This window comes from Ctenocephalides felis, unplaced genomic scaffold, assembly GCF_003426905.1.
Source record: "Ctenocephalides felis isolate EL2017-DRISC unplaced genomic scaffold, ASM342690v1 CF-g0.4_SCAFFOLD_01886, whole genome shotgun sequence".
In the NCBI taxonomy this organism is placed as follows: domain Eukaryota; kingdom Metazoa; phylum Arthropoda; class Insecta; order Siphonaptera; family Pulicidae; genus Ctenocephalides; species Ctenocephalides felis.
This window is the reverse complement of record NW_020538040.1, coordinates 185,931,665-185,957,180: the sequence shown is the minus strand read 5'-3', so window position 1 is coordinate 185,957,180 and position 25,516 is coordinate 185,931,665. Positions and strand designations below refer to the sequence as shown.

Below are 25,516 nucleotides of genomic sequence, written 5' to 3'. Positions count from 1 at the left end.
TCACGTGTATTTATTTTTTCACCTATTAAAAAAAAATCTAAACATTTTCAAAAAAAAAAATCAAAAACTTTATAATTTGATGTTCGGTACGGGATGGGGGGTGAATTTTGAATATCACTACGTATCACCAAGGGAGAGGAGGAATCCAAAAATCCTTAAAAAAATCGATCACGTGATTAATGGACGCCCCCTTATTATGTATCATATTTTCTACTTCGAGTTGCCACAACACTCCCCCTTCAATATTGTCGACAAACCTATTCTAATGTGATCGGGATAATTTTAATGATAATATAAAATGAACAATTCAATATCGTAACATAAATCGTGTTTTTAGATTTCCTGTGATTTTCATTTTGTTATTGATTTTTTATTAAGAATCAGAACTTTTACATGTTCTATGAGTTGCTGTGATGTGATTCCTTAATTTTTAGTTATTATAAGGCAAAACAGCGGTTGGCCATTCTCCATCTAAAATTATTAGCTTTTATTTGATAATGGTATGAAATATTTGACATTTCTGCACTGAGAGGCTATTTTCAACCAAAATCCTATTTTAAATTTGAGAGTGAAAATTTATGTCATTACTGCTTAATACTAAGGGGTGTCCATTAATCACGTGAGGTTTTTAGGGGGAGGGAGGGTTTACCAAAAAATCACGAAATATCACATGAGGGAGGGAGGGCTTTTATAAAATATCATGAGTATTAATTTTTTGCTTAATTTTTTTTAAATCCAAACATTTTCAATTTAAATTTTTTCTCGTAACTAAAAATACATGTAATGTTTGGTGGGGAAAGGGGGGGTAATTTTGAACATCACCATGTATTTTTGGGTTTATTTTTGCACCAATGCCAACAAGGGCTATTTTTTCCTTCAAAATACATTTTTGATCTATAAAATGAATATATTAATGAACTGCTTAAGGTTGCAACGTAGGATTTAAACTGGAAACCTTGTGTTTGCAAGACCGAGGCTCTATCGTTTATACAAGTAGATTAAAAAATATATATTTACATGATCCAATCCGCATATAAAGTATATATTTTACAATCTATAAAAATTTCGATGAACTAGCATGTAATCCTACTTTCATAGAACGGAATACATAAATTCGCTTTCATAAGAAAAGAGCAATAATAGTGCATTCCTTTTAAAATTACACAGAAAGCGTATTTTACATACTATGTAAATTTTAAATTGCTAGCCACGCATTTTATTTTAAGAAAATGCACTGAAATATTCGGAGATATAAGGCAGAAATAAAAGTAGATAATAAAACTTCATATAGCTATAAATAATTAAGTTTAAGGATTTAAACCATACAAACAATTTTAAAAAAAATAGAATCGTTATTGATCTATTACTTCAATGTACAAAATCGAACAAATACGAAAACGTAAACGTGCCAAAAACCGGTTTTGTTTGTATCGTATACAATATGTATTATGTATCTATTTTTACGAATTTTATTTGAAGAATCAATAAATAGTAAAATATATGAATATCATGAAGATATTCAAATCAATATGTTTTGTTCAAAGAAATAATGCCAATGCCATAACCACGCAAATCTTTGTCGTTTTTCCACCGGTTTGAATCAATTCAGTGAAAGTTGTAATTGCATGCTACGGTAGAGCAATCTTATTTTATAACTTACTTACATAATTATATATATATATATATATATATATATATATATATATATATATATATATATATATATATATATATATACAATATTTATTATAAAGATATAGATGTTGTGCGTATATACAACTTCTACTTATCCGCTAATTAATGATAATTACATTTACTACCATGGCAATATGTGTTGTTAAATACTTTAACAAATGGATTGCGTAGTATGACAATTTAAATAAGATGATATAAAATGAACTAAGACAATAAGCTGTTGTCACAGGTGCCATAAGAAATATTAAAAACACTCCATAATATGAAACAAAGCTATATTCCCATAAATTTACATTTCCCAACACTGAAACTGGTACCCTCTGGCATACTGCAATCTAATAATGGATTGAAATAATTAACGTCATTGAAATTTTTATTTGTGATACTGAGGGTCCAATTCTTAACAAAATTGGCCCATCAAAATCTCTGGCTTCACTATTCAAGCAAGCCAGAGAGATCTCACCAAATATTTGTTTTTTTTTTCTGTATTTAACCGCAACCTTAGAAATGATTATATGGTGTATTTTTCAAATCCACATATGCATCCACAAAAGTATGTACTGTGGCCCTGTAACAATTATTGGCACCTGGCCATACCCATGATTTTAACCCTCCCAATAATTTGAAGAAAAAAAATTAACAATAATGTCGAAATCGTAAAAAATACGTAAAATCAGTTAGAATATTTGTTATTTCTTACAAAATAGCGGCTATCTAAAAAAAATATATATTTATTTACAACTTTTTTAAATTTTTTTTTTTTCAAAAATAGTAAAAATTGGAATTTTACAGACAAAAACTCTGTAAAATTTTTAGGTAAATCGGTTCAGTAGAAGTTGAGAAATAGTGCGTATCGTATCGAAAAAGACAGTTTCTAGAAAAACGCGTTTAAAGTTTCGCGGAGGAATGAAACAGAGGAGAAGTATGGTCGTCAAACAGCTATATCTACAAAAATAATTCAAAAATTGAAGAATCCTCTTGCACACATATTCTTGAACAACTAAACTTTGGACGTATTAAAGAAAATAGAATCGACTTTTTGAAAATTCTAGACCAGAAAAATCCAAATAGCATCTCCTACTCTAACACCTCCATGATCGAGTATGCGGGAGAAGTATCCATTAAGAAAATTAAAATATAAAATACATGAAGTAAATGTGTACTAATATGTAAGTAAAGTAAAAAGTATGTAGCTCAGATAAGAAAAAGTAAATAGTTAAGTTTTTTTATTCACTTGATTGGTTGAACAGGAGACCGTTGGTATGGTATATCGTGCAAATTTCTGTTTACAATCACAATGTGTACATCATCAGTCATTTGCATATGGTCGCAGAGCTATGGATGTAGGTCTGTCTGTAATGGCAGAGTTGATGCAATGGTTTCAACGTGTGAAAGTTTCTCTGAGGTCAGAAATGCACGCTTTGTTGCGATCATAACAAATTCACACAGTGCTACAAATAAATTGCAGGCAACAGTATTATCCAATCAAAAATCGCTAATTCGAAATTTCGTACAACGAATCATAGGTTCCCAAAGGTTTTTGGGAAAAAAAACTCAGAATCACCACGACGATTGTTTCTTCTGTGTGGTAATTATTATGAAATTAATTCGGGCAATTGAAGCAAATGGTCATAAAACACAATCCTAATGATATTGACGTCTACTTATGATCAGACATCAACCCCTATCCAAGCTAAAGATGATAAACCTAGAACATCAACAATTCAGCATGTCCTGCCTACCAAGTAATGGATGCAGAAAGCTAAGTTAAAAGCGAAGACCGAAAGAATTAAAAACTGATATATTTGATGTAATAATAAGATTGGTATTTGATTTGAATTCATCACCCGCACTCTTATTCAGAACGATTTTTGGAAAATTTTGGAGATATTAGCGAGAGTATACACCAAGACATCAGGACTTTGGAGGAGCGATATTAAAGAAGGTGGGACATGCACATGGCTGACAATTGTTGGAGCTTATAACAAATAAACCTTGTCCAAGCTCGAAAATCATATAAAACGACTTTTCATAGGTTCCCAAACTTTTGTGACTTAGACCCCTTGGGCTTTGCCATGGACCCCTTATTTACTTGACATCGATCTTTTGTATGAATACAAGTAATAAGTAGGGGGAAGTCCCGTAACGCTGGACAGCACCTAAAGCCGGACACTCTATTTAACACGTATTATTTAAGCGAGAATAAATTTTTTTAATTCAAAATACAAGTGAAAGGGGCGCGGGGGTCACACAGGTGCAGTATCACGCGCCAAGACTTACCTGTGACGCACAAGGCCACGGCGGGAGCAACCCTTTGTTGTTTTAGGCACAAAAACACGGCGTCAAATAAATATCAATGGAAGTAATTCTAGTGTATTTATGTATTTATATTTTAGTGGCATTCAAAAATAAAAGTAGTGTTTGATTGTTATCCGTAAAATGGTAGAATATTATTAGATATTTTAAACAATTTTAGTAGGTACCACTAAATGAACAAACATGTTTGTCCCTTAGCACCGGACACTAAGTCATCCTTTAGCGCCGGAAGTAAACAAATTGATATTTCTTGTGAGAATTGACGTAATTTATTCTAGTTATTTAATTTTGTTCTGTATGAGTGCTAACGGTCACTACATACCCCCATATTTCGTATTTTCTAGTCAAAGAATAAAAATCTTATGATGAATGCTCCAGCTGAGATCATAGTGATTTTTTTTGCAATATCTAAGAATATTCGTCAAACACAAATGTCCAGAAATTTCAGAGTGTGGAGATGGCTACATATGTGTTCAATGCTGGTTATTCTGAAATGTCCGGTACTAGGTGCCACTTTGTGAAATCATATTTTTTGTTACCAACGTTTGATTGATAGTATTAATTATTGTTTAGCAAAGATTGCGTTTTTGTTAATTTAGTTTGATTTCTAACTTTGTTATCTAACATAAGTCATAATTTAACAAACATTTCGTAAAATATTTTTTGATTTATTTATAAATAACCTTAGGTGTCCGCCAGTTGGAGACTTCCCCCTAATAAAAATACATGTTACTAATAATAAATAATAATATACAATAATAAATATAAATGCGTAAAATTTATTAATTGAATTTAAAATAACAAACAAATAAAGTAAGCAAAAAGTAAATATTTAGGTATCATCATTTGGCAACAATGTGGTAAGGTTTAATGTTAAATCTTCCGGCAAATGATGTCCAGGCTACATCCTTTTTTTTTGTTAGGAGATCAGTAATAACGCTAAACCTCTACTGTTTATTTTACAACTATTAAATCGATCTTTATCTTTAGTATCATTAATTACTCAATGTCTTTCTGTATAGACAGATTGTAATTTATAAGCAAATAAAAAAAATCTTTAGTATCAAAAAATACTATGACACAAAATTTTTGCCAAACCTTTCAATAGTCAGCTAATTGGGGATCCATTACTGTGGACTTCAAAATTTTTGTTCCGTTAAAGTGGACCCTCTGAAAGTTGTCATGGACCTTTGGAGGTCAGGAAACTGACTCTTGAAAAGCTTAACCATATTGGTACAACAAACCGAATGCCTACTCATGCCAAAAATGACTAAAAATATTACTTTATCGTAGATAAAGTAAATAGATATTAACGTGGTTTATTGTGATCCATTACTGTGAACCCCAAAATTTTTGTTCCGTTAAAGTGGACCCTCTGAAAGTTGTCATGGACCTTTGGAGGTCAGGAAATTGACTCTTGAAAAGCTTAACCATATTGGTACAACAAACCGAATGCCTACTTAGGCCAAAAAAAAATTATTTTTTATTATATTTTTAACAGCAATCAGAACCTTTCGTCCTATGAGCTGTTGGGCTGAAACTTCTCCTTACTTTGTATTTTTAGATGGTAACCCAATGGTTAATCCATCCATATTTGATGATTTTTGTTATTAGAATTAATCTAATAGAGCTGACTTTTGATTGGTGCAGCAATGCCGGGCAAGGGCTATTTTCACCTGAAAACATATTGCTATCTATATTTCCAAGTGAAAATCGTTGTCACTGCTGCCTGACAACAGGTTGCTCGAAGTAGGTATCGAACCCGGGACCTCTGAAACAAGTCCCGTCGCTCTTAACCGCTTACCTACGGGCGAGCCCCATGCCAAAAATGACTAAAAAAATATTACTATATTATAAAGTAAATAGATATTAACGTGGTGCATTGTAATCCACTACTGTGGACACCTATTTTATTTCCCATGTGGACCGCTTTGGGAATCATTGTAAACTGGTAAAGAAATTCCCAACGAGCGTTAAATTATACATTCATATTACTCATACTAATTATAAATGCCAAGGTACATACATGTCAAGCTGCCATAAGAAACCACGTTCAAAACACTTATTACAACAACACAAAACACATGGATAAACAACAACAGCACTGTCAAATTTACAACACAAAAACTTTTAAACAGTATAACAGAATGAATAAATCACTTATTATCACTTTGGAAGTAATTAGTTGTGTTCTAATTTTCGCGACCGTTGTGGCACATGTTCATATGTCAAGTGGTTCAACGTCATTTCGCCCGAGAACGCACGACGGACTGATCGCAGCGGAACGCGGCCGACACTGACGATCTGATTCCGATCCGACAGCGTTGGAGAAACGCTGAAACGTTTTCCCACTCGCGCACGTCCGCGCCCATTCTGACACACGATCGCGGCGTGCTTCGGCAGCCCTCTCACTCTTGCACTCTGGCCACGGAGAGCTGCGACACCTATACCAATTTCCAGCTAGAGAGGACACTGGATGTTTTTTGTTTTCGATGTGGATTGTTTATTGGAATCGTAGTGTCGTAGTGTAATTCAAATAAGAAACTTGTGGGTTGTATGGCATCGTGCCTTAAGACAAATTGCTGGAACTTCCCGTACCGTAACGAAATGATCTAAATATTAAATGTTTTAAAATAGATTATTATAAATATTGTAACATTGTCTAATATTTATTATAAGAATTATATAAACTGAATTGGAAAGTTGAAATTATTTGTTTAAAGTATATTAGAACAGAATTAAAATAAAAATCTGAAATATTTTCGATATAGGGATAGTTTAAGTATTACGTAAGCAGATTAATTACAATTATTCACTCGCAAAAGTAAGCAAAGCTCTTACCCCCTACCTCCATGCTTCCATAAACATTTTGCAATTAATGTAAAAAATAAATATACTACCTATGACGTAATCATCATCCAGACTCCCCTGCCCCCCATGTCAACCCAAAATAAGCAAATCAACAATTGAAACAATTTTTTTTCCAAAATCAATTATTTTGTTAAAACAAGCAGAAAGTTCTTTGAATCATTTAAATCGGACGCTTAGTTCTCTCAAAAATTGCATTTTTTTGCACATTTAGCTCCGTATCTTCGAGATAGCTGGACCTGCCTTTGCCAAAAACTAATACCCACTTCTCCCAGTCATTGTAATGGAATGTTTTTTAGATCATTCAAATCGGATGCTCCGTTCTCTCAAAAACTCGATTTCTATTTTCTGCACTCTTTGCTCTTTATCTCCGTAACTGCTGGACCTGCCTTTGCCAAAAACTAATCAGCACATCTCCTTATCAATAGGAATCGAATGTTTTTTGAACCATTGGAATCGGTTGATCCGTGCGCCCGAAAACGTGACTGGAAATTTGTATCCATACATACATACATACACACACACACGCACATCCATTTTTCTAAGGTTTGCCAAAATGTTCAGAGGGTTTTGAAACGTAAAGATATATAAAAAATTTCATTTTCGATTTTTTTGTGTTTACTATAACTTGCCCTACGGGAAGTTAATTATTGGTAATGGGATCGTGCCTTACGGGAAATGAATGGTACTTCTAGTATCGTAATTTAAAAATTTTGAAAGTTTTAAATATTTTTGAAAACCTAAAAAAAACTAGTTGTGTATGGCATCGTGCCTTAAGGCAAATTGCTGGAATATCCCGTACCGTAATGAAATAAATGTTCGGGGAATAATAAATGTTATCAAATAGATTATTATAAATACTGCAACATTGTCTAATATTTATAGAATTATATAAACTGAATTACAAAGTCAAAATTATTTATTTAAATTAGTTTTTGGCGAAGGCAGGTCTAGCCGTTCCAAAGATATGAGGCAAAAAGTGCCAAAAATGGTAACTCAGTTTTTAAGAGAACGGAGCGTCGGATTTAAATATTTCAAAAATTTTTACTTGTATTAACAACATGAAGAACTGATCAAATTTTTATGAAGGCAGGTCTAGCGGTTTCGGAGATCTAGTAAAAAAAATTAAAAAAATGCCACCTGGCGGTCAAAAATGATCATTAGACATGCACACCAAATTATCAGATATTTTATAGAGATTTTAACAATAAGTATAAATTTTGTTTACATTCCTATGGGTTCCGTACGCAATGTTACGCGCTTCAATATTTTGTCTCTATGCAGTTAAAGCAGTACGCTTTGATAAAAAGTCCAGAATTTCCAAAATATTTCAAAGTAAATTTTTCTCCAAAGAGTCTTTTATTTTTTAAAAAAAGTAAATTTTTGTCAAAAATTTATTGTTCCTCACAAATCTAATTTTTTCAGAGTAAATTTTTTTCCAAAATGTTAATCTTTTTAAAAAAAATTTTTTTTTGGTATGGGAAGTTTCAGCAATTTGCCTTAAGGCACGATTCCATGCGCCCCACTAGTTTGTATATATAATCCACATAAAAGTAACGTCAGTAACACAGATAAATATTTAAAAGCTACGATCACAAATAAAAAAATTTCTTGTTACGTTTTTATCATCTTAAAGATAATTCTTATAAGATTGATATAAGATAAGGTGATATCGAAATTTAATCTCAGATTATCAATACACCACTAATACGCACGTTACAGTTTCAAAAGCAAATGGTGTGTCCCTAAACTACCGACTGTGAGAGAAGCAAGTTACCTCACCTTCGCGCGGTGCTTCAAGCCTAAACTCCGAACCCTAAAAGTAACAGTTGTGCTTTGTGTTGTACATGATTTCACTATATTCCAATAGATGCAACCTAGATTTATTCGGCCGTTTACAGTTTAAATCAAATTTGAAATTGAATATATTAATAAGTTTAATAGTGGCGGCTAGTCCGAACAGAAACGTGTCTGGCTTGAATTTAGGAGGGGCTCGGATCGAATCTCTGTACTGTGTACAAAAAAGTTGATATATTCAGAAAATTCTACTTGTAATACTGAGTCATGAAAAATATGGAAAATGGTTAAATTCTAGTTCAAAAAACATTAATAAAAATTATGCAGAAAAATTATGCACTTGTAATTAAGTAATTATCAAACATTAACAAATATTTCGCAAATTAACTCATTAATTCATTTGGAATGACTAGTAAATTAATTTCGAAAGAAATAATTGTTAATTATATTTCATAGAAATATGAATTGTATTTTGATTAAATTTCACTTCACTTTGTTATAAAGGAGCCCATCCAAGTGTATTGGTTAAACTAGTCTTGAATTTGATTCCATTCTCGACTAACTCAATATCGAGCAGTATAACAAATTTTCACGATCTAGAATATATTCTCAAGTAAAAATCGCCCTTCGTGGGCATTGCTGCAATGCATATATGCTCATAATGTGAAGTTGTAATAATTAATTGCACTTTGTCCATGGTAATTTTTGTCAGTTCAAATACTACACTAGTAGTTCTCTAATACTGGAGTAGTTTTTTAATTGTTATTACTATTTTTATAGTTATTATATTTTTTTGATAATTTTTTTTATTAAGCATTATCTCTGGTTTCTTATTATTTTTCTGTTTATCATTACTAGAAATTAACTTCCGTAGTGTAATAGTAATCGCAAAAAATCGAAAATAAATATTTTTATATATTTTTACGTTTCAGAGCTTCCTGAACATTCTGACATACCAAAATTGATGTATGTGTTTGTGTGCATATGCATGTACGGATACAATTTTTTGTCAATGATTTTGCGAGCACGGATCGAATTTAATGATTTACAAAAACATTTGATTCCAATTGCTGGGGAGACGTGCTAATTATCTTTTGGGATAAGGCAGGTCCAGCTGTTTTGAAGATGAGGGGTAAAATGTGCAAAAAATGGCCATTTAGTTCTTGAGAGAACGGAGCGTTCGATTTGAATGATTTAAAAAAAATACATATATAGACTGAATAAAGAATTTATTAAATTTTAGGAAGGCAGGTTCAGCAATTTCGAAGATCTAATAAATTAGGTTTAAAAAATGCCATTTGGCGGTCCAAAATGATCATTAGATATATGCACATAAATTGTCAGATATTTTATGGAGTTTTTTGTTATTAATAAACAGCAATGAAAATTACATAAAATTTTATAAGCTATTCTGCTATGATTTAACAACAAAATATAAATTTATATAATAAATGAAATAATAATATAAATAATAATGATAATGATAATGATAACAGTAATAATAATAAGAATAATAATAGGAATAATAATAGTAATAGTAATAATGATAATAATAATAATAATAAAAATATAAAAATAAAAATAATAATAATAATAATAAAATAATAGTATTAGGATCACTCCATTGAGTGACCACTTAAAGAAAATAAATCTACTCAAGTAGATCTATGGGCCAGTTTCGTTTAAGTCTTCATGGAGATTTTAATAAGTACAAATTTTGTTCTCATTTCTATAGGTTCCGTACTAATATTTATAATGTTTAAAGTTCACTTATATAGTTCAAACAAAAGTCCTCTTCAGAACTCTCAAAATTTTGCAGAATTACAAAGAAATTCTAATTTTTCAATAAAAAAATTGATTTTTCGAAAGTTTCAAATTTTCAGAGAAAATAGGTTTTTTGTTCAAACTTTTCAAAAAAAAATTGAAGCAGGTAAAAATTTTAAGGCAGGTAAATGACGGTACGAAGAAGTTTCAGCAATTTGCCTTAAAGCACGATGCCATGCACAATGTGTCAGCTTAAAGAACAATTGGAAATAGTACATATATCTAAATGAAAAATAACATTAGTCGAACCCACGTATGTGATTTCACCTTTCGAACGTGTACGCGCCACCGCGTCGTACTGCGTTCGGTGTTTGTACGTCTGCGCGTTGGATATTTAGCCTCCGCGAGTTCACTTCAGAAAACAGCGCGTATTGCGCCCCCAGACCTAATACAATACAGTACACCGCATCACTTACACATCAACGTGTTCGAGTCGGCGACAGTGTCATGTCGAAGGAATTGATTTTTAACAAAGTGAGAAAACACGTGAGGTAATTGACTATGGGATAATTGACATTATGTGGAATGATTTTTGTGTCGATGTACCTGTGTTGAGTGCTAATACAGTGTGTACAATCTGTCAGACGATTTTGGGTTATGTGGGATAAAAGATTCTTGAGCGACATTCGGTTGTTATCAATTGTCTTATGGTGATCAAAGGTATGTTACTTACTTGTTATACAAACCCTCACACCACAGAAAAAGTGTATAAAATCGTTACCTGCCTGTCCAAGTAATTTACTATTTATAAATCAATTTCCACCTAACTCTATTCCCTCAGTGCCTTATATTTCATTTTAATTCCAATCCATCTATTGCCTCTGATCTATCCATTACCATATTGAATGTGTGTTCTGATCTCAAAGAGATACACGCCCATTTTAGTTATATATGCGAATGCTTTGTTCGGTGTGTACACGCTCCGCTATATAGTCTGTTGAGCTTTAAGCTTTGTCTGTACTCAAAAGCTTTTGTAGACATATTGATGAACACCATGGTGTAGGAATGTATTAGAACGCTTATATAAATATTGTTCACGTAATATATACATCACATGGATGAGATTTTCTTGGTACAGATATTTATATGGAATGTGTATGTGGGGAAGAAACACGCGTATAAATGGGTGAATACTTTCATACGTACTTACATATATACATACATATATGTATTTTATGGAATGTTTATTTGCAGTCAAATAGTCGAAATAAAAAGCAATTAATAATTAGCCATTATGTACGTTTCGACACTGCATGCGTGTCATCATTCAGTACGTTAAACGAATTCTAAAAAATATTTTTTCAAATTTAAAAAAATTACAAGATTACTAGATCTACAATAATAAAATTATGTAGTTAGTCACATGATTACCAAATTATGAAATCAATTATATTTTTTACATTGTATATGTATATATATATATATATATATATATCATATATATATATATATTATTTCTGAACTGAAGAGCTCGTTTTTTCCCAAAAAACTTGTTTTATTTATAAATTCGTCAATTTAGTAGTGTATAACTTAGATTTATAAACTTTGTAATTATTTTAAATACTATTGGAGATCACTTTTTACTTTGAAAATATGTATAAATATAATAAATACTTAAATTAAGCTTAAATTCAATGAAAATTAATAAAAAAAAATAAAAAAAATATTTTTGTTAATAATTGAAATCATTGTAAAATGTATATACATAAAAAAACGTGTGTTTCAATAATTTCTGCTGGAGAATAAGATATATCCTTATCCCTAAAATGCCGAACTTATTATTTATGAAAAATCAAATACAAAATTTATTTATTAAAAACAATGGAGCATATTAAGTTCATAAAAAACAAAAAATAATGAATCATAGCAATAAATAATGTTATTTATTAATTTTACATTTTTGTGTTACCTTTTTTTCAAATAGCTGTCAAAATTATTGATTTTTAAGGTAAAAAAATTTTGAGAATAAACTGAGAACCACAATGTTCATTATCAATTCAGGTGGTTTTCTAACCTAAAAATACATTTGAACACTGAACATTTTAGCATACCTTAAAGATAATGAATGTGTGTGTGTGTAAGTCCGGATACAATTTTTCGTCTATAATTTCGGAAGCACGAATCACACGATTTGATTAAAAAAACATTCAATTCGTATTAATGGGGGTCGTGCTGATTAGTTCTTAGCAAAACCAGATCCAACAATTTTGGAGTTAAAAGTGCAAAAAATTGCAGTTGGATACACATTTAATTTTGAAATTTACGATTTCAAATAAATTTATTTTTAACATAAATAAAATTTTTAATCATTTATTATATAAAATTGCTGATTCCAAATCAATATAAAAAATTATATGACAGTAAATCCAGCTATTTTTTTATTGGCATTCGTTTTAATTTAGGTTGAAACTCAGTGGTTATAAATATAATTGATACGTTAATAAAATGTATTATTATCCTTCAATAAAAATTTAATAAAACATTTACGAGATCGAATGATAGATAAAATATTATATAAAAAGTATCTAGTAAAAATAAAAATTTTGTTAATTTTTGAAAACTATTTATGAAACATATGGCAATATGTTAATTAACTGTTATTCATGTTGAAATCATAATTATATGTATGTAATACCCATATATTCATTTATTTATTCATATTTTTTTCTCTACATTTTTAGATGTCCATTTCAGGATAGGTGTGAAAATTACTATATAACAAAAAAAATTTAAATTATAGAAAAAATAAATAAATCACAGATTTGATATATTATTTGAATATTGATTATTGATCACGTTTTAATATATTTAACTAAACAGTGAAAAATTATATATTTCACTAATTAATTTATATTTTCGTTTGCCTAGATACTATACGTAGTTGTACATATATCAACTTTTATTTAAAATTTACAATTTTCTTTTTCAATTTTAGATATGGTTTTCCTCGAAGCAATGAAATTTAATATTAATACGAGTACGTTTTCATTATGCTGGTTACGTTTCATTTAAAATTCATATTTCTATTAAAGCTCAACATTTATTTATATGCCATTATTGCAATCAAATGGAAAACAATCAATTTTACCTCACACTCCTCATAACAAATGCAAATGGCTCATAAAATGAGATTAATATATAATCACAATAAATGATGTACATGCATACACATATATACATAAATGCATACATAGCTATTACTATTAATTTAAAATTATACAATTTTGAGAACAAAAAATGTGGCTTTTTATAGATGGCAACCCAAAGGTTGGGTTATCTCTATATCACAATTACTCTAATACTGATGGCTCTTATTGAATGGAATAATGACTTATAAGGCCTAATTTTTTTTGGGAACATATGGTAATCCATATAATATAATGTTATTACGAAAAAAGGTATTGAAGATGGATTACATTTTTGTCCAAAAATCTGCGAATTTATCACATTATGTATATATGTCATTCAATCGTCGCTAATGTTTGCGGATTACCTCTGGCAATTCCAAAAAGGGTCGAAGGGTCACAATTGTGTTATAAGAAATAATTTGATATTTCAATTCACATGACTACGATATATATATATATATATATATATATATATATATATATACAGGGTGTCTCAGAAGTTAACAATCAAGCCAAAATGGGATGATAGTATAGACCATAGGTGGGGAACCCGCGGCCTCGAGGCCGCATGCGGCCTCCGGGAGGTTTTTGTGCGGCCCCTTGCCGTCTAGTACAAAATAGCAGAGTTACTTTTAAACAACTATTGTACAAAAATTCCACCAAAAACAGACATATTGTAACATGACATCAGATTACTAGCCTGAAAAACAGACTCTTAGGCAGATACGAAATAGAGATGTAATATATTATATTAATATTATTTAATATAAGCAATATTTTCGATTTCGCAAGACATCGCCTATTATATGATACAAGAAGTATTATGAAAAAAAATTAACAGTGCAAAAGAATCGTTAGCACCCGGGTTGAAGATTTTTATGCGTATCCGTAGTAAAATGATAAAAATTTATACTTCTCGCAACCAAAAGCAAATCCGTAGCTTTGGCGGAGATCGGAGCAACCAGATTTTACCTAGATATATTGGCAATTTTATGAGACCATAGTTATAAAATGACACAAAACTATACCTTTTTTCATAAAACACAAAAATATATTTTTAAAAATTGGCAAGTTACTGAAACTTTCCGTACTGAAAATTACATTTTATAAAAAGTTTTAATTTTTTTTGAAAAATGATGAAAATTGAATTTAAGAAACCTTTTTTTCATATTTCGATTTTTTTTTGTAAATTATTAACTTTTATGTATTAAATTTATTAAAATTAAATTTTCTTTGAATGATCCGATTCCTATTGATAGCGAGACGTGCTGATTAGTTATTGGTAAAAGCAGGCCCCAAAAATAATAATTCAGTTTTTGAAAAATGGAACGTCCAATATCATTAAAAGAAATTTACATGTATAGACAAAACGAAGAACGGATTAAATTTGTGGGAGGCAGGTCTAGCGGTTTCGATGGCCCAATAAAAAATTTGAAAAAGAAACATTTGGCGGTCAAAAAAGATCATTTAACATATGCACATCAAATTATCATATATTTTAATAATCAGTATACATTTTGTTTACATTTTACTATGGGTTCTGTATCATTATTTATTCTGCGAGGCGTTATTTTGCGAGGCTTACGCGCTTCTTTATTTTGTCTCTAGGTAGCTAAAGCAGGGCGATCGCTTTAAAAAAAGTTCTTTTTTTTATTTTTTATTTTTTGTGCGGGAAGTTCCAGCAATTTGCCTTAAGGCACGATGCCAAGCACCACTATTTATAGTATGTAATGCGTAATAAATTTTTGTATTTATATGCACATAATATATAGAATTTATTTATATTTAAATCTTGAAATATAAATATAGAGTAAGGTTTTTGAAATGAGAACTAAAACTAAATGCAAAATATAAAGTAACAATACATTTTGTGCATAATAAATACATATTTTAATTAAAATATTTCTTTCACGTGCATTATTATGAGTTTATACATTATCAAATAATACGCTTATTCTTATGGGTTAACATTATCATTCTCTAAATAGATTAGGTACATCATTTATTAATAATATTTTTTAAATTATATTTTTAAATGTCTGTCAATAGTGTCTAGTCTAGGTATATTTCTTTTGGCAAGAGGTAACGATGCGTTTAATGCATTAATCCTATTTTTTATTATAACAACTATTGTCCTTAATGGCAAAAGGAATATTCATACCGAAAGTTTACAAATGAATTTAATCTGGCTTTTTTCAAAGCCCGAAATTCCCTAAATTAACCGTTAACATCTTAGTTTGCAAAATAAAAATTTATCAGTGAATTCACTGGTATAAGAAAAATATATAATTTCTTATTTCGAATAGTTATGTAACAATAAGAAAATGAAAATCAATTTCAAATCAAAACACTTTAATATCATTTTTATACAAAAAATGAATTTTTAAATGAAATTAAAACGAACTAAAATATTTATAATTCATTTAAAATTTAATTTATAAAATATTTAAAATTTTTAAGTGTTTTATTTACTTTTATCTATATAATGCAATAAATTGTTAAAACTATAAAAAAATTATAATACTTTCACAAAAGTCACTTTTTTAGGTCAATCAGCTTATGCGGCCTCTTTTATTGCTGCCTAATTTAAGTGCGGCCTCTAACGGCAAAAAGGTTCCCCACCTCTGGTATAGACCTTAACTGTCCTGAAAAAAATTAGAAAAAACTAGTGGGTATGGCATCGTGCCTTAATTAAGGTAAATTTCCAGAACTTCCCGTACAAAAAAATAATTAAATAAGATTAAAATTTGTTTTAAACTTTGAAAAAAAAAGATTATTGAGTAATTTTTAATTTGTGAAAAAAATTCTTTGCAAAAAAATGTTTTTAAAAAATGTTCTTTATTTTGAAATATTTTGGAAATTTTGAACTTTTTTTAAAGCATCGTTGACGAAAATTTGTATCCGCACACAAACACACGTAGACAAAATGTTCCAAAACCTTTAAAACGTAAACATGCATAAAAAATTTCATTTTCGGTTTTTTGCGATTTACCCTACAGGAAGTTAGAAGATTATCTCACGATGTTATGAAATTATGAGCTTTTAAGTGCAACTTAGAGCTTGGGTAAAATGATGGCCATTTGTGGTGAAATTAAAATTATTGAAAATCAGTCGACTATGAGAGACCCTCCCTTTAAAATAAATGGACTAAAGTGTGTTGGCAAGTTTCAACAAAAGTTGGCGTATTAAATTAGGATTGTAAAATAGTGAAACACTTGATAATTTTATTATTGAAAATTTTTGAGTAAAATATAAAAACCTAACACCATAACGGCTAACGCATTTTACTTACATTCAGATCAAATGTTTGAACATTTGAGCATTGAATATTTGAACTGATTGTGAGTAAAATGCACTAGCATAGATCTTTTTTTCTTATTCGATATTTTTTAATTTTTTCACCCATTTTCGGCTTGACTAGAAGTTCTTGTACACACTGTATACTTAAGAGTTTCAATAATGGTGTGCTAAATGTAAAAGTTTGAAGTAAATTCAGTAAGAAGAACATCGATAAACGTAATTGCTTGTATGTTATATTTTCACATTAAAATGATTTAATAGCACATAAATCTACTTCTTTTTCCCATTATCAGAGAAGTTCTCTCAAAAAGTTTTCGTAGTAGGTAGAAAACGTAAAATGCTTAAGAGTTATTAAATTTGTACTGATATACTATATATTGAAAAACTTTCAATAGTACCCTAGTGTATTTATAATAAAGAAATTCCTAATGAATGCGATTTAAAAAAAAAACTTAATAAGGAGCATATTTATCGCAAAAATTTTGCAAATACACATTCACAACCCACACACATAAATATATAAAATAAATAATAATGGGTAGTAATGCCCTAGGGCAGGTCCATGATTTGGGTTAATTTCCAACGTGATTCAGGAAAAAGAATAGTGTGAGAGATTTCCATTTGCCATTTTCACACCTCAGTGCCCGAGATGTGCGATTATTAATTAGAAACATATTTCTGAGCTATATTTTCAAGTGAAAATGAAAATATGAAAAAATAATTGATAGATAGCTACCATTTAAAAAAGCCACATATAGTTAAAAAAAAATATTCTTAAGTTCTGATTTAAAAAAAAAAACTAGGTTGACATTTTGCCTTCAGACAATTTTCCCATATGTGTAAATAATCGACTTATCAATAGCAATTAGGATGTAGTAAAATGTTGTGACGACTGTAGTAAAATTTTCAACTGTCTATTTTAAAAAACAAAGTTTCACATCTCACAAAAAAAACTAATCAGAGCAATTTCTAATTGATATTTTTATTTATATATGTTAATTATACTGTACAAACACAACATTTAGAACATACTGGTGCATGCCATAAAAAGCAGCCGCAGCTCATATTTCAAAACTTTAATAAACTTTTGTAATTATTAAACACGTTTCGTAGACCTATCAAATTAGGATGTACACTTAGACCACAAACTGTATCACTATGCAAAGTTTCAATGAAATTGTAAACAAAAATTTTAACAAATTATTGTAAAGTAACGACCTGAAGGATTTCATCAAAAGGTGATCATCAACATCAAAGGAGATTCCCATCTGATATCTTTGGAGCAAGTTTTAAAAAAGTTTCAGAATTTATGATAAAGATGAGGGCAAAAATTTTTGAACTTCTCTGTTAATTGTAAACAACGGCTAGTCTGATTGTCTCGAAAAACTAATGAACGCGAGTCCTTATCGAGATTCATCGAATTGGTTTTACATTTTTGAATTCGGTTGCATAATTTTTTTTATATATATTTTTTATTTTCAACGGCAATCAGAATACAGTACAATCTATGAGCTATTTGGCTTTATCATTTTTTTTTTTTCTTCTCCTTTCCACTTGGATGCCGCCGCTCCGGCAAAATTCATATAAATCTCAGAATTCGCGAGTGGAAAGGGTTAGTTTATCGATAGTAGTTGGAGATCACTCCAACGAGTGATTCACCAATTCTGTTCATTTCTATAAGGATGTGTAGTAGTGCTAAAGATTCTCAATATTATTTTGGAAAGCTCCTTTTTCAGTCTTCTTGAAATTGGTGCATCAAGAAGCTGAGTGGCTATTTTTGAAGAAGAAGTTAATGAAAGTCAATTGTTCATTCAATGAGATTCAGAGTGGCTTGAGAGAAATCATAAATGTAACCAAATTGCATTTATTGGAAAACACATACATACAAAATCCTTTGGAAAGTTAAAAAAAATCAGACGTGCATATGATTTCAATCATCTATCCCCGATAGATGATTACCATTCCCAAAGTTTCCCAGTCTCACAACCGATGGTTATCAGTTTCGATCGATTAGTTTTCAGTCAAACTTCCAATATAGTAAATCAACGTACTCGTAGTAGGTAGATGTAACTCCTATGCCCAAATCGTGACATAGTGAGTTTTGCTATTGATTGCTTCCGCTCGAGTTAATCTAATGATTTCAATTTCAGCTAACGAAGAGAAATGTTCGAACCATTGGCGACTGGCAACGCTGTTCTCAAGGTATACAGATGGTTCATAATATTTATAGCGACGGCGAATTACCTCACTCTGCCAGGTTAGTAGGAAATTGTAATATTAGAGACACAGTAGTCATGGATGGAACATCTTGTTCCATAAACAAGAGGTAGAAGACAGAAAAATAACCCATCACCAATGTTAAAAAAAAATATTTTCAATTTTGTCATGACTAAAAACTTAATAGGTGGTGGAGCTAAGGGCTTGTTGTAACTTTTGATCTTAAAATTGACATGTTTCTAAGCAATTCTTTTAATAAATGTAAACTACGATTAATATAAATAAAATATCTAGTGTCTCCAATTTATATGTGACCAAATCTTAGGAACTCTATATTCACCCAATTATCTTCACTTGATTTGGAAACGTTTACTCACCTGACTTACATAAAGTTCACAGATTAAAGAAAGAAAAATAACCAACGCCCATGTTCGACAAATAATTGATTAATTTGAAATTTGTCATGTCTAAATAATTTATTCGTAAATATATTCAAAAATTAAATTGAAATTGCCAAATGTGGAGTTTCTTGCATAATATTGTCATACTACTGTCCCGCAGACCGACGCAGTAAATAGAAGTGTGCAGCTGCGTCATTTGTGAGAGGTGTATATAATTCTTGTATGTTTCAACTAACCCCAGGTATCATTTTTTTACATTAATCAAGGTAACTCTTTTAACAATTTACCAATTACAAAAATTATTACACATTATCAAAGATTGATTGATAATGGAACGAAATAGGATTTATAAAATTTGAAATTAGTCAAAAACAATACCGAAATCGAAATTTTATGATAGAATAATTTTATTTACCTCTCACAATTGACGCAGCTGCACACTTCTGTTTACTGCGGCGGTCTGCGGGACAGTATATATGCAAGAAACTCTGCATTTGGCGATTTCAATTTAATTGATTTTTTAAATATATTTACGAATAAATTTGAACACGGATTAAATGTTTAGTCATGACAAATTTTGAAGTAATCAATTATTTGTCGAACATGGGTGTTGGTTATTTTTCTTTCTTTAATCTGTGAACTTTATGTAAGTCAGGTGAGTAAACGTTTCCAAAACTAAATCACCGTGATATATATTTTTAGAAACATGACGTTCATACTGACTATAAAATGATCGATGTGAAAATAGAAATGTATTATAAACATCCTACTTACCCAATTAAAAGCTATGTACAAGAAAAGCTACATGCGCGCAAAATATTTATATTGAACCAGGTGCTATTCATAATATTTTCAAAATGAATGGATGTTCAAATTTTCAAGTTAACATCAAAATCGCTAATTTTCTGAAAAATTCATTAAATAAAAAATTGTAAGGCTCTTGCAATCTTTGTGTCTTTTTCACTATATGTAACATTTTTCGTTCTGGTAATAGAAATGTAACATGATATTACCATCGAGAAACGAAAATCAGATCGTCCCCGATATTATGCATTTATTCAGCAGAGACAAGATAAGTTTTTATGTGGAAAAATTCTCATGCAAAAAAAGCAATTTCGATACATATGTTGGGACTCAGCTGTAATATGTTTCCACGATCGCCAAACTTTTATTGAAAACAAATCGAATGAAAATTTGAATCGAACGCTTTTTTGGGACAGAACGTTATTAGTATAAATATCTATATATATATATATATATATATATATACAAATATTTTAATGTTTTTTTCTCATAACAAAAAAATCGCAGACCTTGATGTAATTTTTATGGGCAATGAAACGCACTTCAATATTATATAAGATATTTTATAATATTTTGGCTATATAAAACGCCCATAAACTTTATATATGCCACTTTACGCCGGTCCCCGAACTTTGAAACATATTGTCAGTATCCCGCTTAATACGCTTTTTCGCGTTTTTGATTTTAGAAAATCGTCTTAACGATGTTTTACTATACATATATATATACATACACATATATATATATATATATATATATATATATATATATATATATATATTGAAATATGTGAGTTTGGTGTTGATATATATTTTGATTCTTTTTCGCGTTAACCATTGGTAGTATTTCAAGTTAGTATTATAAATATAAATATGTGACAATAATTGCAAGCAAATAATAAATATAATTATGTGAGAATAATTACAAGCACTATACTAAATATATAACTATACTAAGTCTAATGGATCTAATCTTCTAAGTCTCTTGACAGTGTTCGCAGAAAGTAGGTCCTTTGCTAGTTCATTTGGATGGTTCTCCAATCTTGACTTATACTTGTAAAATAATGAACAATAGAATTATTTTTACTGGATTCGGTAGAGGAATAGTCTCAGCATATATCCTTCTTCATTTCGTAAAAATATAATCAACGTATCTCAAGATACACTATACTTGCTTTATAATTGTAATTTACCGCGCATTACAGGATTTGCTCATTGTTTGATTGAATTGTTCTATTGAATTGATCGCAAATTGTTTACCGAACTTAATGGACTTTGATTGCTTTAGTTGGAGCCATCGACTGTTTCAAGTGTGTATCGATGAACGGTGCGAATGTCGAGTGCGATGACCCATTTCACAACAATTACACGACGGGAATCCTGGAGAGTCCCTGCATGGGAGGACGAAAGGGCAGGGACGGACTATTTCCCGCCACGTCCTGCATAAAGATCGCTGGCGTTTATGGTGAGTCGCGTTAAAAAAACATTATCGGTGATAGTTTTTATATTACAAACATAGTGGAGCATCGAGAAACGATTGAAAAATCAGGACAAGCAGGGTTTCTTAAAATGTGTTGGGGTGCTCAGAAAGTAATTTTGTTATTTTGAGAACTCAGTGAAAAATTTGGTGTAAGTGGTATTTGAATTTGATACAAGTTGCATGAACTTACGGATATCTGTAAATACTCGACTTAATAAGAATTCATATTTAGTTAGGTGACCATACGTCCCGGTTTGACCGAGACAGTCCCGGGTTTTTCAAAAAAAATATTTATCCCGGATTGTCACAGTTGTTTTAAAAATTAATAGATAAATTAACAAAAAATATGAAAACAAACTTGTTCGTTTATGCTATTTTTTTAAGATTATTTATGAAGAAAATTGAATAGAATTTCAAAAATTACAAGGCTCGAAAGCGAGAAAAACATATAATTCAGAAAATATAATATATAATATAAAATTTATGTCCTAAATAAAAAAGTATTACATATAATCGAAGAAAAAACTTCTACAAAAATCATATATAAAATCAAATATAAAATAAAAAAAAATCATAAAAAAAATTGATTCATATAAGAAAACTGTTTTCATTGAATCCTTAAATAGCATTTGTTTTTTTTTTTAAGATTAGCTTAACTGGAAATTGCCGTCCCGGTTTGACTTAAAAAAATATGGTCACCTTAGATTTAGCACCTATTCAAATTGTGACGATAAAATGCTCTAAAATTTAGTCGCGACTTATTATTCCAACCGTCGATGAAATTTTATAATTAAACACTCACTGTAAGCTTATAATATCACATTTTAGGTTATTCCTTAACCAGACTATGTTTTATCAAAATCCTCAAAAACTTTCAACTATTAATTTAGAAGTAACGACGAGACCGATCTTTACCAAAAACTAATCAGCACAATTCTCAACTCTTTTTCTATTTTTTTTTTTCATGATAGTTATGATCAATATTATCACCCTGTTTTAGCTTGACGTTAAGTATTGGGATACTCTGTATATGATTTCAGGAAATTAATTATTATGTATTATTTTAACAACAACTTTTTAATATTCGTTATCAGTTCAAAACGTGGATTAAAAAATTTAGCAATGTTTTGTTAACAAGGAGAACTTCAGGTTTACTTTTCTGGAAAGCTCAAGTTTTGGCTCACATTCATACATTTTTTATTCAATTTTGGTGTCAAACGATTCAGAATGAAACGTGGAGAATATGATAAATAAATAACATAATAAATTAATAGCAATAAGTAGATTTTACCAGTGTTACTTCTACTTTGAATGTCTTACAGAATTAGAAACGAAAATTAAACCAACCGTCGCGTGTACATACATAAAATTTAACGTAAACAGACATGCAGTATATTTTTAGAACGCTTCTTACTTTTTTGTTTTTTTTATAGTGTACAAAATTATTTTAGTACAACGTGCTCAATTACTTGACAAAAGATTTGGTTTCCTAATTTTTATAGTCAAGTTTATTTATAGAGTCATTAAAATAATAGGCCCTTAGGACCTACACTGTGAATAATCCATTCTGAGGTTGGTACAAATCGCCGTTGAAGTCCAAAGAAAATAAACTGTTGAATTTTTTTTTAAATATCTAAATCCCAATTTTTTTCATCTATTATTTACTACTTTGAAAGATCATGCAACTTGCCCCAAGGCAAAATGACACATCTAAGTTAATTTTTATGCGAAACAGTTCGGCTAAAAAATACCATGCCAGAAAAAATCTGTGACTTGCTGAAGAAGGTAAAAATACTAAATTTCATAAAATAAATTTCTTATTTTTGTGTAATATTTGATAGATGATACTGGCGAAAGGATGACAGTCAGAGGTTGCGCTCTGGACAGTGGAACCTTAACAACGGACACGGAAATAATCAGGATGTCACATTGCGGAAGATTTTACTACGATGACAGGTAACATTAAAAAAGTAAAACATTTTAAGTATAGTTTATAGTTATTCTATGAGATATTTCCATGTGACGACGCAGAATGCGTCAAGATTTAACATCTGCCACATTATATATGGAACATGTTCAGATTTACAAGTTTCAAAACTTTCCGAGCACTTCGACAATCTTCAAATTGTAATCGAGATACTGACTGTCAAAGTGTTGCAAGTAATTGTTACTTGTAACACTTAGACAAACCCATACGATATTGATTTCAAAGTTTGATTTAATGCTAGGGCCAATTTTCCGATAAAATAGAAATATTATGTACCACTATTTTGCGGGTCTATCTTCATGTTTAGTAGTATGAAACTGTCAAAAATCTATGTATTTGCTGTGCGATCAAGCTTTCTACTTAAAACCTAACTTCACGTATGTGTTATCAATGAGACATCAGAAAGATGCAATTATGATAAAGTTGTTATGTTATTTGTGCATTTTGTAGGTTAGGTTTAATGTGTAAAGCGTATGAAAGCACAGCAAATGCATAGCTTTTTAACAGTTCGTTACTACCAATTGATACGAATAAAGACCCGTAACATAGCGTTACTATAACATTTCTATTTTATCGAGGAATTGACCCCTATAATTTAAGCATAGAGAATATTATATGTCTATAATGCCGTCATCTATTAATAAATAGAAGTAAATAAAAAATCTTACCTCGTAATTGTCAACCATCACTATAACAAAGCACAGGAACATGCTGTAAATAAAAATATTAAATATTAATTAAAGTGTATTAATTCACCATTGCATATATCTTATGAGATTAATTTTTACATTAAATACACTGAATAAAATAATCCCAACTTACAAATATGAATTTAGTAAAATCCATTCTTTAAAAAAATGTACTAAATTTTGTGGGCAAGTTTCGTCAAAGGTTTGAGCATTTAATCAGGAATTGTTTACTCTTTCTTTTATTATGAAACCATCAAGTATTTTACCATTATACAATCCTGATCAACATCAATTATACTTGTTTATCTATGATCCTGGTTAAATGCACCAGCTTTTGATGAAACTTGCCAACACACTTTAATTCAATATTACAAGAGATTATAATAATAAATACAAATTTTGGGTTTTGACTCTAAAACAGCTATGCAACACGATTGCTTTAAAAAAATGTTAAAAACTCTGAGAAAAATTCAAAACAAACAAAAAATCAAATTTTTCAAAAATTTTAAAATTCTCAAAAATCGAATTTTTTCAAATATTTCAAAAAAATACAAAAAAAATGTTTTTGGTACGGGAAGTTCCAGCAATTTGCCTAAAAAGCACGATGCCATGCACCACTAGTTCTTTTCACTATTTTTTTTTTTTTTATTAGGTATGTCCACGGCTGCCTGCAGAGTTGCAACGACGCCGACGCGTGCAACGCGGCTCCCTCAAGACAGATGACGACAATGGAAGCACTGATATCAATGGCCTTCTTCCTAAGGGCTGCTTTCAGCTAACGCAGCAGAAACGACAAGAAACCAATATAAATTTGATAAACCAGCGTATATATAAACCACACACCACACAAAAAAATGTCGCTTCTAAGCCGCAGACCAATTAATTAATTCTATTCATTTCGCACCAAGTGCACAGTTGATCGTTGTATTTATCTCATATTTCTAAATGGATGTTATAAGGTGTATCGTGATAACTCTCTCAATAATTAATAAGGTGGCCAATTGAAAAACG

The 25,516-nt window shown here is 30.1% G+C and overlaps 2 protein-coding genes across 2 annotated transcripts in view; one reads left to right on the top strand and one right to left on the bottom strand.

The window, feature by feature from the left end:
• The window catches only part of LOC113376406 (FERM and PDZ domain-containing protein 4), a 537,953-nt gene that overhangs the window by 273,598 nt on the left and 238,839 nt on the right, over positions 1–25,516 (bottom strand). The gene's annotated exons all lie outside the window — the stretch shown is intronic.
• On the top strand, positions 19,092–25,323 carry LOC113376405. Its single transcript, XM_026616308.1, has 4 exons — positions 19,092–19,185; positions 21,638–21,814; positions 23,671–23,785; positions 25,158–25,323. The coding sequence occupies exons 1-4, from the start codon at positions 19,092–19,094 to the stop codon at positions 25,282–25,284; spliced, it is 513 nt and encodes a 170-aa protein (XP_026472093.1). The 3' UTR covers positions 25,285–25,323.

What these genes read in the sequence shown, in the direction of transcription:
- LOC113376405 (XM_026616308.1), top strand. Translation starts at nt 19,092, where the DNA reads ATGTTCGAACCATTGGCGACTGGCAACGCTGTTCTCAAGGTATACAGA. An exon ending in GAATTACCTCACTCTGCCAG is followed by an intron (nt 19,186 to 21,637) that starts GTTAGTAGGAAA and finishes TGATTGCTTTAG; the next exon opens with TTGGAGCCATCGACTGTTTC. An exon ending in AAAGATCGCTGGCGTTTATG is followed by an intron (nt 21,815 to 23,670) that starts GTGAGTCGCGTT and finishes AATATTTGATAG; the next exon opens with ATGATACTGGCGAAAGGATG.